General features: G+C 56.9%; 1 protein-coding gene across 6 annotated transcripts in view; it reads left to right on the forward strand.

Moving 5' to 3' along the window:
* Prr5 (proline rich 5) overlaps positions 1–13791 on the forward strand; it is a 53168-nt gene that overhangs the window by 34028 nt on the left and 5349 nt on the right. For all 6 annotated transcript variants that reach the window (XM_074084668.1, XM_074084670.1, XM_074084669.1 and 3 more), the window contains 5 exons: positions 3929–3977; positions 5459–5516; positions 9903–9994; positions 10400–10540; positions 13109–13244. In XM_074084668.1, coding sequence (XP_073940769.1) covers positions 3929–3977; positions 5459–5516; positions 9903–9994; positions 10400–10540; positions 13109–13244 — 476 coding nt within the window. The remainder of the gene's footprint in view (positions 1–3928; positions 3978–5458; positions 5517–9902; positions 9995–10399; positions 10541–13108; positions 13245–13791) is intronic.

A 13791-nucleotide genomic window follows, 5' to 3' on the forward strand; every position in this document is an offset into this window, starting at 1 on the left:
CTTTCCCCACTGGGAAGCTGTGGCTAGCCAGACAGGTACAGGGTACCGGTGCCATTTGGTTTTACGTTTCCTACAAAGCCCAGTTGTCCCCTGTGAGTTGGGCAGGCCCTCCTCAGATCCTAGGAAGGATGACGGGATTTGGGGGATTTTTGCTTTTTGTTAGGTGTGTTAATTGTAAGAGGAGTTTCATTGTGAAGTGCCATGAGTGCTGTAATGCACTTGTCTCCCTCAGTCTACCTCCTTTTATACATTTTTTAAATTTTTTAATGGGTATCACTGTTTTCATGCATTTTTTAGATACATTTCCATTCAAACATTCATACATGTGTTTTTTTGAGACCAGTTACCATTGTGTTGCCCAGGCTGGCCTTGAACCCCTGGGCTCAAGCAATCCTCCTGCCTCAGCCTCCCGAGTGTCCACACTGCAGGCATTCGACACCTCACCTGGGTAGGATGTCTGTGTGTAATCCACAGGACTGGGAGTCAAACTTGGGTTTCCTGGCCTGGCCTTTGACCTCTCCTGCCCTCCCAGAGCCTCAGTTTTTCCTTTTGAAGATGGAAAGTGGTTCCCATCTAGAGAGGCTTTTGCTTGGCTGGCATCTGTGTTTCATGGCCGGTCTCCTCCGGGGGCTGCCAGATAGAAGTCACTGTGCACTTGGTAGCGGTCTTTTTTTCTTTTTTTTTTTCTTTCTTTCTTTGATGGTACTGGGGTCTGAACTTGGAGCCACTGCACCAGCCTTTTTTTGTGATGAGTGTTTTTGAGATAGGGTCTCGCAAACTGTTTGCCTAGGCTGGTTTTGAACCGTGATCCTCCTGATCTCTGCCTCCTGAGTAACTAGGATTACAGGTGTGGCTCAGGCATGAGCCACTGGTGCCCAGCTTGGTAGCACCTGCCACATGCGGGCTCCAGGGACTGACCACACAGCTATCGGCCATGCTTCAGGCTGGGACAGAGGGGCCCAGGTTGGCCACTTGGTCAGCACAGACTTGAGGCCAATAGAGCAGCCATGTGGCCTCGGTCTTCTAGGACCATGCTATGCCCCTGGTCCAGTGGCTGGGCGAGCCGGGGCACAACCAGAATTGGGGATGTTCAGTCAGTAGTGCCCCTCAGCCCTGCCTAGGAAGGAGCTGCCTAGGTTCATTTAGCATCAGCCACAGTGGGAAGGGAATGCTGGGGGGGCTGGGAAACCCACAGGTGGTGGCAGGGGACAGCACAGCCACTGAGGCAAGCTCTATCCACACACTCCTGGGCTGCTGGTGTAGTGGGCGGAGGCCTGCTTGGCCCTGACCTTCATCCCTGCATCCACGTTCCTATAGCTGTCCACACACAGGGGAGAGGCAAGGGCTTTACTGAGTACACACTCGTCACCAGGGTCAGCCACCAGGATCCTCTGCTCTATGCCCAGATGAGAAGCTGAGGCTCCAGCGGGGCGGGGGGGTCTTGTCCAGGTCCTCAGCCATGTGGAGGGGACTCCCTGGGCTCGACTTCATCCTGCAAGAACGCAGGCCCTCCCTTCTCACCAGCCCTGCTTTTCGGCCTTGTCTTGGTGGCCCTCATGTGATGCACATAGTGAGACCTTGAGAGGCCTCTGCCTGGACTTGGAGGTCACATGATGGGGTGGAAGACACAGGTTGGTCCTTGTAGAGCCAGATGGCAGCTCCCAGGGGCCGGCAGGAGAGGGTCAGTGCTTCCTCCCTGTGTGGCACAGTGGGAGGTCACCCCCTGCTGCTGAGTTCACCATTGGGCACGGAGGACGCTGAGCCTCCAGTCAGACTGGGCTTCCCTGTGCAGAAATTGGGAGTATTAATACCATCTCTTGGGAGCTGCCAGCTGAGATTGTGACAGGCCTGGCTTGGCTGGGCCCCAGGAACTGCTCAGGAGACATCACTGGCCCTCCCCCCTGCTTCCATCTCTTGCAGGTGCTGCTCAAAGCACCACGCAAACATGGTGACAGATGGTCAGGTACAGGAACCCTCCACTCCAGTGGCAGGGCTGCTGGCTGACCTGGCCCAGGCCCCTACCTCTCTGGGTTTCACTCAAGTCCCAGTCCACCCAAGCTTGGTGGGGGCAGCCAGCACTGAGCTGGGGTCCAGCTTACAGTTCCCCCAAAGGGCCTTTGAGGACCTGAGTCTCCACTCATGGTGTAAAAGAGAGGTAAGTTACTGCTACCTGTCCTTGCGTCCAAGTCCATGGCAGAAAAGGGGGTGTCCTGCAGAGAGTGAGCTTTTGCTTCCAGCTGTTGCTTTTGCACAATCCTGCAAGTCTCTTTTTGCTCAGCAGGGCAGGACCTCACGGGATGAAACTATGCAGGGATCCTGGTAACCCATGGGCATGTGTGCAGTTGTGCCATGACCTTTAAAACTTGTGTCAGAACATTCAGCCCTCTGATGGTGCTGGTTATTAATGCATGGAGAAATGAAAATGGTAATAGAGTGAATCTTTGTTTGGGACACTGTAATGTACAGCACGGGGAACGTTGAGAAGTGTGTTATTTCTTTGTGAAGAACTTACCAAGAACACTTTGAGCAGTATTTACCTGTTCAGAGCATTGTGGCTTTGCATTTGCAAGACAGTCCCTGGCTCACAGCGATTCAGTTACGTGGCATGGGAGTGCACCCATGTGGCCGCTGCGTTTCAGGTGCGCTACTGAGAGACCAGCGTTGTGCTGTCAAACGGGCTGGGTTTGGCCCAGCAGCAGGCTAACATGAGTGTGCTGAGTGTGTGTAAGGTGGCAGGGTGAGCTGTGGAGTTCAGTAGTGTATTAAATACATTTTTAGGGCTGGTGGAGTAGCTATGGGTAGACGCCTGCCTAGCAAGAGTGAAGTCCTGAGTTCAAATTCCATCACTGCGAAAAAAATGGATTTTTAAATAGGATATTTCTGACTTGCAGTGAGTGTACATGCACGGTGCCTACTGTAAGCCGGGGAGCACTGTACCTCGTGTTTGCCCTCAGCCACTCGGGCTCATCAGCTTTATAAAATGCCACGTGGGCCTATCACTGAGAGACAGGTAGACAACACCCTATAGGCTTTGCTGTGTGTGCTCAGGCCAGTCACAGAGCGACTCTAAAAGAAGTGCCATGATTGGTCACTGCTCCCCATACGCCTCTGTTACCTCAATTGTGAGTGGTGGCTGGGAGCCAGCCAAGGCCCTTGTAGCTTCCCACTCAGTGGGAATTTGAACCCTGTTGTTGGGGGCTACTGTTAATTAGTTAAACCCCGGTTATGGACATTTAAATCTGTCAGAATCATGCAGAGTGAGGACTGTGTGTAATTCAGGACTGGGAAGAACCTAAAAGTTAAGGTCTCTGATCAGTTCCACTCAGAACGTAAAGGCTTGGTGAGGATTCCCTGGCCGAGTGTTTTCAGCCTGGGGCGGGTGTGGAATATGACACCGTCCTCCTGACTCTGAAGGTATGCAGTGGTAAGCGTTGTCAGTGATGGGTACAGAGGTGAGACCCTAACCTGGCATGGACTGTGTGACCTTGGACTAGTCACTTGACCTCTCTGAGCCTCTTCTGCCTCACCTGTATAAGGCAACCCCAATCCATGCCTAGCACTGTGTGTGTAAAGACTGAATGAGCCGCTCTGGACTAAAGGGGAAGACACCTGGGAAAGGTGGATTCCGCCAGACCTGGGATTTGGACACGAGGAAAGCAGATGAAGCCAGGGTTGGAGGTCCAGCCCCAGCACGCGTCTGCTGGAGGAAGTGAGCCGCTGTGGTCCCTGTTTCCCTTATGGACCCTCAGGTTCCTCTTCTGTGGACAGGTGGGGAGGTTCTTGATGTGCTGCACTGTGGCAGAACATGGACTGGCCCACGGTGCTGAACGTGGGACTCGCCCAGTCCATGTTGTCCCTGTGTCCCCATATTAACCCCCCCCCCAGCTCTGCATGGCCTCAGTTCACTCCCGTCTCCCCTCCCTCACAGGCAGCTGCTGAAGACGGAGCTGGGGTCCTTCTTCACGGAGTACCTGCAGGTGGGTGGGCCTTGCTGGCCACAGAGGGCAGGTCACCTGCTTTTGGCTTCTGTGGAGCTCCAGCCTCACAGCTGTCAGCATGGGCATTCCGAGGACATGCCATGACTCGGTTCCCCCAGCCAGTCAACCGGTTATTGTGCAGGCTAAATGACAACATGCAGGTGAGCCTTGGAGTTGTGCCTGGCGTCACCACCCTGCCCTGAAGTACCAGCAGAGGACACAGGGCAGGGCCGTGTGCACAGGCCTCTCACCAGACCCTGCAGCACCACGCCTGGCCTCTTACCCCCTTTCCCTGCCAGGGTTGTTTGGGGTTTTTGTTTTGGTGGTACTGGGGTTTGAACTCAGGGCCTCGCACTTGAGGCAGGCTCTATCTTTTTTTGGCGTTAGTTATTTTTCAGAATTTGGAGGTCACAATCCTCCTGCTACAACTCCTGGCATACCTGGGATTATAGATGTTCTATGACCCCATCTTGTTGAGATAGGGTCTCCCTAACTTTTCCCCCCATACTGGCCTCAAACTGTGATCCTGGCGATCTCTGCACTCTTAGTAGCTGAGATTACAGGTGTGAGCCACCTTTCCTGGCCCTGTTGGATTTTTTACGAGACAAGAGCTCACTATGCAGCCCAGGCTGACCTCAAACTAACAACACTTACTTCAGCCTCCCAAGCGCTGGTGTTACAGCACGCACCGCCATAGTTGGGTTTGAATTATCATTACTTAGTGGTTTTGTTGGGATATAAGGCACGTTCCATACTGTTTACCCACTTAAAGCATATGATTCTTAGGCTTTTTAGTATGCTTGCAGAACTGTGCAACCGTTACCACAATTATAGGACGTTCTTGTCACCTCAGAGAGAAACCACCCGCGGCCACTCCTCCCTTCAGCCCCCAGCACCCCCAACCCACTTTCTGTGCCAGTGGACATGCCTGCTCTGGACGTTCCGTACAATGGAATCATGCAACTTGTGGCCTTTTGTGTCTGGCTTCTCCTGCAGAGGATCCCATTGTAAAGTCGTCCACGCTGCAGCAGCGTCAGAGCTGTTCCTCCACTCGGGCACACGGTGTTCCGTACCACGTTGTTTCCTCACTTGTCCGTGGAGGGACGTGTGGGTCGTTGTCACCTCTGCTGATCTGCATGGTGCCAAGACCACATGCTTCCATCCTGTCCGAGCTGTGTGTGTGTCCAGCACACACAGGGACACAGGTCCCCAGACAGTGGTGTCCTACAGGCCAGGCCTCAGTAACTGGGCCACTCTTGCTACACAGTTGGCCTGTCTCTCAGAGAACATCCCCGTGGCCACCTCCTGTCTCACGATGACCTGAGCTGGGCCAGTGCTTGCCTCGCAGGGTGATTGGGGTTTAGTCTCTGCAGCAGGAGGACAGGGCCTCTATGCATCACAGCCCCCTCTGGATCTTGGCTGCTTCTTGGTGGACTCTTGGGGTCCTGTGGGGCAGTGATTCCACCTCCTGCTTCTTTCAGAACCAGCTGCTAACCAAAGGTATGGTGATCCTGAGAGAGAAGATCCACTTCTACGAAGGTGAGCATGGGGGGCTCCACGGCCAGGGCCGGGTTTGGGGACAAGCCTGTGCTGGCCAGCTGCAGCCTTGGCCGAGCCTCATGGCTGGTGTCTTGGGCAGTGGCATGGCAACTGTGCCTGCCAGGTCCCTCGGGCACTGGGTTGGAGGTGTGACTTTCCAGTCAGCAGAGCTGAGATCTGTACCCAAGAGGGGATACCAGGAGAGCCATGAGCAGTTGGAGCAAGGCCTCCTGCCTCACCTCACTGCCTAAGGGGAGGGGACTGCGTTAGTCAGCTTTTATCACTGTGACAGATGAGCTGATTAAAAATGACTTAAAGGTGGAAACATGGTCTTACAGTTTTCAGTCCCTGCTCAGCTGGCCCCATCACCTTGGGCCAGAGATGAGAACATCACGGTGGAGAGTGAGTTGCAGCAAAACTGCTCACCTGGCAGCCAGAAAGCAGAGGGAGGGTGGAAAGAGGGCCCCTGAGGACAAGGTCCATCCCCCAAAGGCAGGCACCAGTGACTCACCTCCCCCACCAAGCCTCTCCTCCTAAGAGCCTATTCAGAATGAATTGATGGAATTGGATTAACTGCTGATAAGGTGCCCTCATGATCCAGTCACCTTTCAGTGGTGCCACCATCTGGGGCCACGTGAACCTTTCTGGGGGACACTTTGTAACCAGACCATAACAGGGACCTTCCAGCCCAGGTGCATCCTGCCCACAGTTCTGGGGATCACCACGACAGTCTTGTGGCTCCAAAGACGAGAGAACTGGATAGGGACAGAGGTGGATCTGATGCTCAGAACGGAAGGGGCGGGGCCAGAGAGGCTTCTAAATGCTCACACCCACATGTGAGGCCTTCGGGTCATTGCTCCCAAATTCGGACAGCACAGGGTGACAAGGCAGAGGCAGGACCCAAACCTGGGTCTGTCTGACTCGGCATAAACCACTGACTTCCCTGCCTGGCCCAGCCAGGCCCTCCTGGCCAGAGGGTCTTGACATGCCACATCCTGGCATCCTTGCATCCCTGGTGTCCAAGGGCCTTGGGGCAACAGCTCAGTGTGCACTTCCTTCAGGAGGCACAATGTGGCATAGGGCAAGACAGGGAACCAGAAGACTTGGCCCACACTGATTGTCCTTTGCAAAGACTAACTGTCGCCAGGCACCAGGCGTGTGTTTACTCTACCAGATTCTGTCCCAAGTAGTGTGCACCCCCTAGCTGGTCTGATGCCCGAGCAGCCCTCAAACGGCTCAGTCTCTTCTGGGCCACATGCAATGGCGTGGCAGAGCCAGGATGCAGAGCAGGCAGCTGGTCCTCAAGCCCACACTCTTCACTCTGCTGCCCCAGGCTCCCCTTTCAGGCTGCAGCCCTGGGAGAAGGAATGTCAGCCCATTTCATGTAGTGGGAGGCTGAGATCTGGAGGCCTGCGTGCTCTGGGGGGAACTCGGAGCTGTGTGTCCTGTTCCTATGGTGACACTGTACATATCAGATGGGGACAACCTAGGCAAGATGGGCCATGACACATGGGACAATGGGCAGGAGGCACAGGCAGCTGGGCTCTGGACAGCTTCCTAAAGGAGGTGGCATCTGAGCTGGCAGGATGGCACGTGAGCACTTGGCACCTGAGAAGAGCTTCCCACGCTCTCCTGACGGGGCACATTCCCACGGGTCTGTGCCTCCCACCAGTGCCAGCCCAGGGGAGCCAGGACCTCAGAGAAGGGTGGCTTTGTGTGGCCTTGCCTCAGAGCCTTTCCTCACAGGGACAGTCTGCTTTGTGGTTGGGGCAGAAGACCTGACAGACCTTCACAAGCCCTGGCCTGCAGGTCCCAATTAGCCATTGACACATTGGGTCCTCTTTGGCCTCAGGGTCCCTGTCTTAGCACTGAGGGGTAGGATGGGCTCCGTCCACATAGGTGCACAGTATGTGTCAGGCCCCAGGTGGTCTCTGGGGACCCAGGGATGAAGGGGTCACAGGCTCTGCCCTGCAGGGGTACTCACAACTCTTGACACACTGTCATCCGGTTGCAGTCTGGTGTGAACGTTAGGGTGAACTGTAGCCCTTAGCGACCAGGGAAGGCTACACAGAGGTGGTGCTTTGTGGCTAGGCCCTCAAAGTGTGGTCATTCAGGAGGATGTCTGACCCCTTGCAGTGGGGCTAGCAGCCTGCCCCACCTGAGGGTTGGCCTCTGGAGCCACCCCATCCGCCCCACCCCAGTTCACCCAGAGGGACTCCTTCCCCTAAGACTGTGTCCTGTGTCCAGCTATGCTCTTAGCCTGTGACTGCCAGAGTGGACACACGGCAGGGTTGTGGTCCCAGAAGGCCAACCCAGGTCCTGGCATCTCTTGTCAGTCCCCAAGCAGTTGGCTCTTGCCACTCTGTGGTTGAGACACTCAAGGCTGGTAAGTACTTACTGTCACCAGGCCTCAGGCTTGTGCCCCAGTGAGAACCAGGGTGGAGCCTCTGCCGTCCTCCCTGGGCTTGGCACACCCCCTCTAGCCACATTGCACCAAGGGCCAACACAGCACTGGGGTAAGCTGTCATTCCCCCCCACCTCCCGGGGTGTTCACCACACCTGTTCCATGCAGGATGCTTCTGGGGCAGGTGGAGGATGTTCTGGGGTCCCACAAGGATCGCAGCGCAAGACTTCCACCCCAGGCATCTTACTCTGGCCCCCAGACAGCCCTCTACCACAGGCCCTAGCAAGTCCAGCCAGTGACGAGGCTGTCCTTCCTGACCTGGGTCAGCATGAGGCTCAGGCTGGGGCCTGTATTCTGTGTCTTACATCTGCTTTCCACGGCATATCCGCCCTGTGGGCTGGAGAACGGCCCGCGCTCAGTGGAACGCTGCCCTGGCTGGCACCCAGGGCCACCCCACGGCCAGCCCAGGACTGAGCGGCCTTTCTTCCTGGCCAGCGGCAGGAACTGAAGGGGCCCTGTGTGCGGGCGGGGTTCTGCCGGGCCGCGAGCATCCACCCACCCCAGGCATTCCTGCGGCCTCCTGGCCCCTGGAGCCAGGTGTGGGCCACCCGGGAGGGCTGGGAGCTGGCTGCCAACAAGGAGCAGCAGATGGCCGCACACAGAGGCTAGCCTGCCCTCTGGGGCCAGGCTTGACAGGGCCTCTAAGGGCAGCCCCGCTGGGCTCTGCCTCCTGTGCCCCTGCACCTACATAGACCTGGGGCTTTCAGTGAGGCACTGGACCTAAAGCAAATGCAGGAAAGCTAGGCAGAGACCCTCATCCATTTCCATGGGAACCTAGAAGTCAGTTGCCTGACAGTGCAGTCTGTGGGGCAAGCTAGCCAGTTCCTGGAGACTCTAAGCAGATCCAAACTGCAGGGTCCCTCCTGAAGCACAGGCCTTGGGGACATGGGCCAGACTGCAGAGACCCTCTTGTGGCATGCTCATCCCTGGACCCAGCAGCTGTTCATCTCAGCTCTGCTCACCCAGGCGCAAAGGCCAGGCGTTTGCAAGTCATATCTCCCGGTGGAGCCCAAGCCGGCCTGGGGGATCTCGGCTGTCCCCTTCCCTAGGGGCTACCCACAAAGCAGATGGCATCACTCTTGAGGCTGACTGGATGCCTCAGAGCTTGTCCAAAGGCCTGCCTTCCGCACGGCTGCTTTGAGAGTTTCTACACCAGGGCTTATTGCTGTCCACCTGGCAATTCTGTCTCCCCCAACCCCAGCTGGGACAGTACTTCCTCCGGGAAGCCATCCTTGCCCCCTGCATTTGCATGGTGCTGCTGTTGGAAGGGGCTCCCTGACGCCAAGGCTTTCCATAGGCATCCTGGGCCCTGGAGGGAAGGAACCCAAAACCACAGCCTGGGCTGTGACCTGAAGGTCACCCCTCACCCTCAGCCTCCCTGTGACTGTTCTGTGTCCTGCTTCCCTGTCAAGAAATGGGATCCAGAGTTGTTGGAAGCCTGGCTGGGTCCCCAGTGCGGATTGTCAGGCCTAGGCCAGAGTACGGTATCTGTACGTATTGTGGATGAGCAGATAAAGCAGGAAATGGGTGAACAAGTTCCTCAGCCCTTGGCTGGGCCGTTGGGAGGACACTAGGAGGTGAGCTGAGCCCCTATGTGGGACACAGCTGAGATGGAAACAGAAACTGACTGCTGGTGTTTCTGTCACACCAGACCCTGTGCTGAGCGCCTAGTGCCTTAAGTCTTGTCTTGTCCCATCAGCTCTGGCAGGTGGGCCCTGTCACCATCCATTTGACAAGACGGGGACCTGAGGTGCAGAGGTTGAGCCCTGGGCTCAGGGCAGCACAGCTGCCAGTGCTGGAGGCAGAAACAATCTTGGCAGGCACCTCTGGGCTCGGCCTGCCCTCTGCTCCTGTCCTGAGGGAACAGCAGGGTCTGCCGGCACCTGCCCAGGACAGGTCATGATGGTTCCTGGTATCCACAGGACAGAAGCTGCTGGACTCACTGGCGGAAACCTGGGACTTCTTCTTCAGTGACGTGTTGCCCACGCTGCAGGCCATCTTCTACCCTGTGCAGGTGTGCACTGGGCCCTGAGGAGGGAGGGAGGAGCCCAGGTGCCCAAGTCATGCCACACGGGCAGGTACAGTGACAGCCTGCCCTGGCCTTGCCCCAGGAGGGATGCTGCCAAGCCCAATGGGCACGCCTGCCCTGACCCACACTGCTTTTATGGGCCGCCTGAGCCTAGCATGCCCTGAACCTTGGAACCTGTCTCCCCAAATGTGAGGTGCAAGTAAGGCTGCCTCCCTCCTAAAGGCCCGTAGAGCCAGAGCGTAACAGGGCTCTGTGTGACAGCCAGCACTCTCCTCAGGAGGGTTACCTGCAGGCCAGTGGGCCCGTGTCTGTGTCCAGCCCCAGAAGTGGGGGATGGGAGGGAGATGAGGCCCAGGTGGCCGTGGGGCATGGGGTGCTCTGTGTCTGCAGGGTAAAGAGCCCTCCGTGCGCCAGCTGGCCCTACTGCACTTCCGGAACGCCATCACCCTCAGCGTGCGTCTAGAGGACGCACTGGCCCGCGCTCACGCCCGTGTGCCCCCTGCCATTGTGCAGATGCTGCTGGTGCTGCAGGTGCGTCATGGGTGCAAGGCCAGGCTCAGGTTTGGGGACCCCGAGGCAGAGAGAGACAGTAGGGGCAGGGACGGAGCAGGCAAGGCCATGAGTCTCAGGAGTGTGGATGGAACCACAGTTGTTCCTTGTGGGCCTAGACCCTCTCAGTCAGTCACAGGGCCATGGACACGACCCCACCCCCACCCCCCACCCCCCACCCCCCACATACACTAGGTGCAGACACCTGGTGCAGGTGGCCTTTGTCGGCAAGGACCGCTCCGGGGAAGGGCAGCTACCACCTGTCAGCCATCTACCCATACGGCACCTAGAGTGCCCCAGAAAGGGGGCCGACAAGCCACCCACAGTCTGCTACCTCGCAGTGGGCATGTTACCCTACAGCCACCTGGCTCACCTCACTATCACAGAACCAGGAGGCACCACCACCACCCCATTTTACAGGAGGGGAAATAGAGGCCTCACTTGCTCAGAGCCTGGCCTCACCCTGATTCTCACAGACCCCACAGCTCTAATCATTCTTCTCATCGCCGTGTGCATGTGGAAATCCTTTAAAAGGGAGGGTCTGGGGGCAGAGGGAAGCCAGCAAAGACCCCAGAGCAAGGCAGAGGCTGGAATGGGGAGGTTTGTAGGGTTGGGGGCTGGGGGCACTGCTGGGCTGGAGGCTTATGGCTGTCCTGGCAACCAAGCTGAATGCCTGCCTGTGTATGGGATTTCCACAGATTTTAGGTCTGTGTGAATGAAAGAGCGAGATATCCCAGCTGCCAAGGCAGGTATGAGGGCAGCGGGGTTGGGGGGGACACCCAGTTTCCTGAGGAGCTGGAGATCCGATTTAGCTGTCCCAAGAAAACTTGGCTAGTTGATCTCGTGAGGCGGGCTGGGCCTGGGCTGTGCTGCCCCCTAGTGGTGCCATGTGCAGCTTCCTTGCCGTGGCTCCACTGTGCCACCCCACCCCCACCCCCGTTCCCCCAGTCCTCACCACATCTCTGTCATTGCCCAGCCACCACCTCTCCCCCAGCTTTATATGATTTTGTCTCAGTATGCCGTGGACTTGTGCCCTGACCTCATCCTGGGCCCTAGATGAATTTGGCCCCTGGTGTTTCAAGTCTTGGGTGGGTCTGAGGTCAGAACTCCTGGACAGCCTGTTTTGAGGACCTACTGGGTGCCTCTGATTGGCTCCCAGAAGCACAGCTCCTTCCCAGAGGGTCCTGGGATCACGGTCCCAACCCCAGGACCACTACTTCCTCACCTCTACAATGGGTAGGGGAGATAGGACTTCATACAAGTTATAGAAGTAGAAGGGCTGGATGTGGTGATTCACACCTGTAATCCCAGCACTCAGGAGGCTAAAACAGGAAGATTGAGAGTTCAAGGCCAGCCCAGGCTACGTAACGAGACTTTGTCTCAAAATATCAAGGGCTGGAGTATAGCTCAGAGGTCCAGCACTTGCCTAGCATGCAGAATGCCCTGAGTTCCATCCCCAGCACCACCACAAACAAACAAAAAAGGAGTGCCATGATGCTCAGGAGAGGTTGTTGCACCTCAGTAGGTGACACCTGGGGCCATTGTCACCCATGTCTGCATCTGCTGCTGTGGCAGAGACATCCCAGAGAGATGTGGGACGCTGTGTCAGTCTGGTGGCTTCACTGAGCAATTCCCTCAGCTCCATGCCAAACCCCAGGCCAGGGCTCCGGTGCCTTTACCAACTTGGCCTCCTGAGAGTCAGGTGACAGCTCATCCACTGGAGGTTACCTGGCCAGGCTCCCTGCCCTTGTCCTGCCCTGCCTGGCTGTTGGCTCCACATCCATTCCTGAGAGGCCAGGTCAGTGATGTCTCTGTCAGCACCTCTTGCTGGCTTGACTGCGTGAGCAATGCACCTGGGATGTCCTGGCCCACAAATAGTGGTGCCTCCCACTCACGTGTAAGTCACCCACTCATTCAGCAAGTCCTGGTGCTGTGCCACAGTGCTGGGGGCACAGAGTGGCCAGCCCACCATGGGGGGAAAAGATGGAGGTGGCCCAGGGTGGCCTCAGTCCTCAGGCTCAAACAAAACTGGAAGAAATGGGAGTAGTTCAAGGTCCCCTCAGTCCAGGGGAGATACAGGGTTGGATATGGTCCAGAAAGTGACCTGTAGGAGGGACGGGAGGGAGCATGGACAGCGCATGGGGGTTTTGTTAAGCAAATGGCCTTGACTGCCCAACCTGGGCATAGAACTGGGCCTGACCCCAAGGGCAGCCTCTCTTTCCTGCACCACTCTAGGGGTGAGCAGGTGAGTTAGGGACCCAGGTGACAAGCCTGGCTCCATAGGTGAGGTCAGCTGGCATCTCAAGAGACTGTCCAGAGCCCCCAAGACACCAGTGACAGGACTGCCCAGGCTGGAGACCACAGGTAGTCCAGCCTCCTCTGGCACAGGGCCTTTTCTGTGGTGCATCCAGAAAGGACAGTGCTGGAGCAACAGTGACCACACACTTGAGGACTAGAAAGGAGGTCACTGTTGGCCCTGACATGTAGGAGCAAGGAGGCAGGGACCAGGCTGCCTGGGAAAAGGCATGTGACACACACACTCTTTTGTAGGGGGTACATGAGTCCAGGGGTGTGACTGAGGACTACCTGCGCCTGGAGACACTCATCCAGAAGGTGGTGTCACCGTACCTGGGCACCTATGGCCTCTATTCCAGCGAGGGGCCCTTCACCCACTCCTGCATCCTGGGTAGGTTGTTGCTGGGCCCTGAGGTGGGGATGACTAGAAGCCCCACAGCTGAGTAGTGGCAGAACCCTCAGGCTCTTACTCAGGATTAAGTCCAGTAGTGCAGCAAACCTGGCCCGATCACCCACTTAGCCTGAGCGTACACTGACACGAATACTCAGAGTTGGGGGCAGTATGTAAATACCCCAAACAGTGACATGGCAACTCCCCCAGAGAGCTCCATGGAAGTCTCTGCGTCTCTAGAGGCCACATCTGTGCTTAGTCTTAAAAGCTGGAAGCTGCCAGGCAGGGGGCACAGCACGCGCAAATGCTGGGAGCCTGAGATAACCCTGCTTGGTCTGCTTGTTGGGTAACTAGAGGTGAGGTTGCTGGGGATGGGATGGGCGGGGCCGAGATCTATGGAGGACACTCCTGGGGCAGCCTGGTGTGTCCGGCATGAGCCAGCCACATTGTGTCTGGGGTTCATCCAGCAACAGTCACTTGGGCACCTACTGTGTGCCCACTCCAGACACCAAACCCTACCCGCACATGCTCTGGTCTGGCAGAGAAT

This window comes from Castor canadensis, chromosome 8 (assembly GCF_047511655.1).
Source record: "Castor canadensis chromosome 8, mCasCan1.hap1v2, whole genome shotgun sequence".
Taxonomy (NCBI): domain Eukaryota; kingdom Metazoa; phylum Chordata; class Mammalia; order Rodentia; family Castoridae; genus Castor; species Castor canadensis.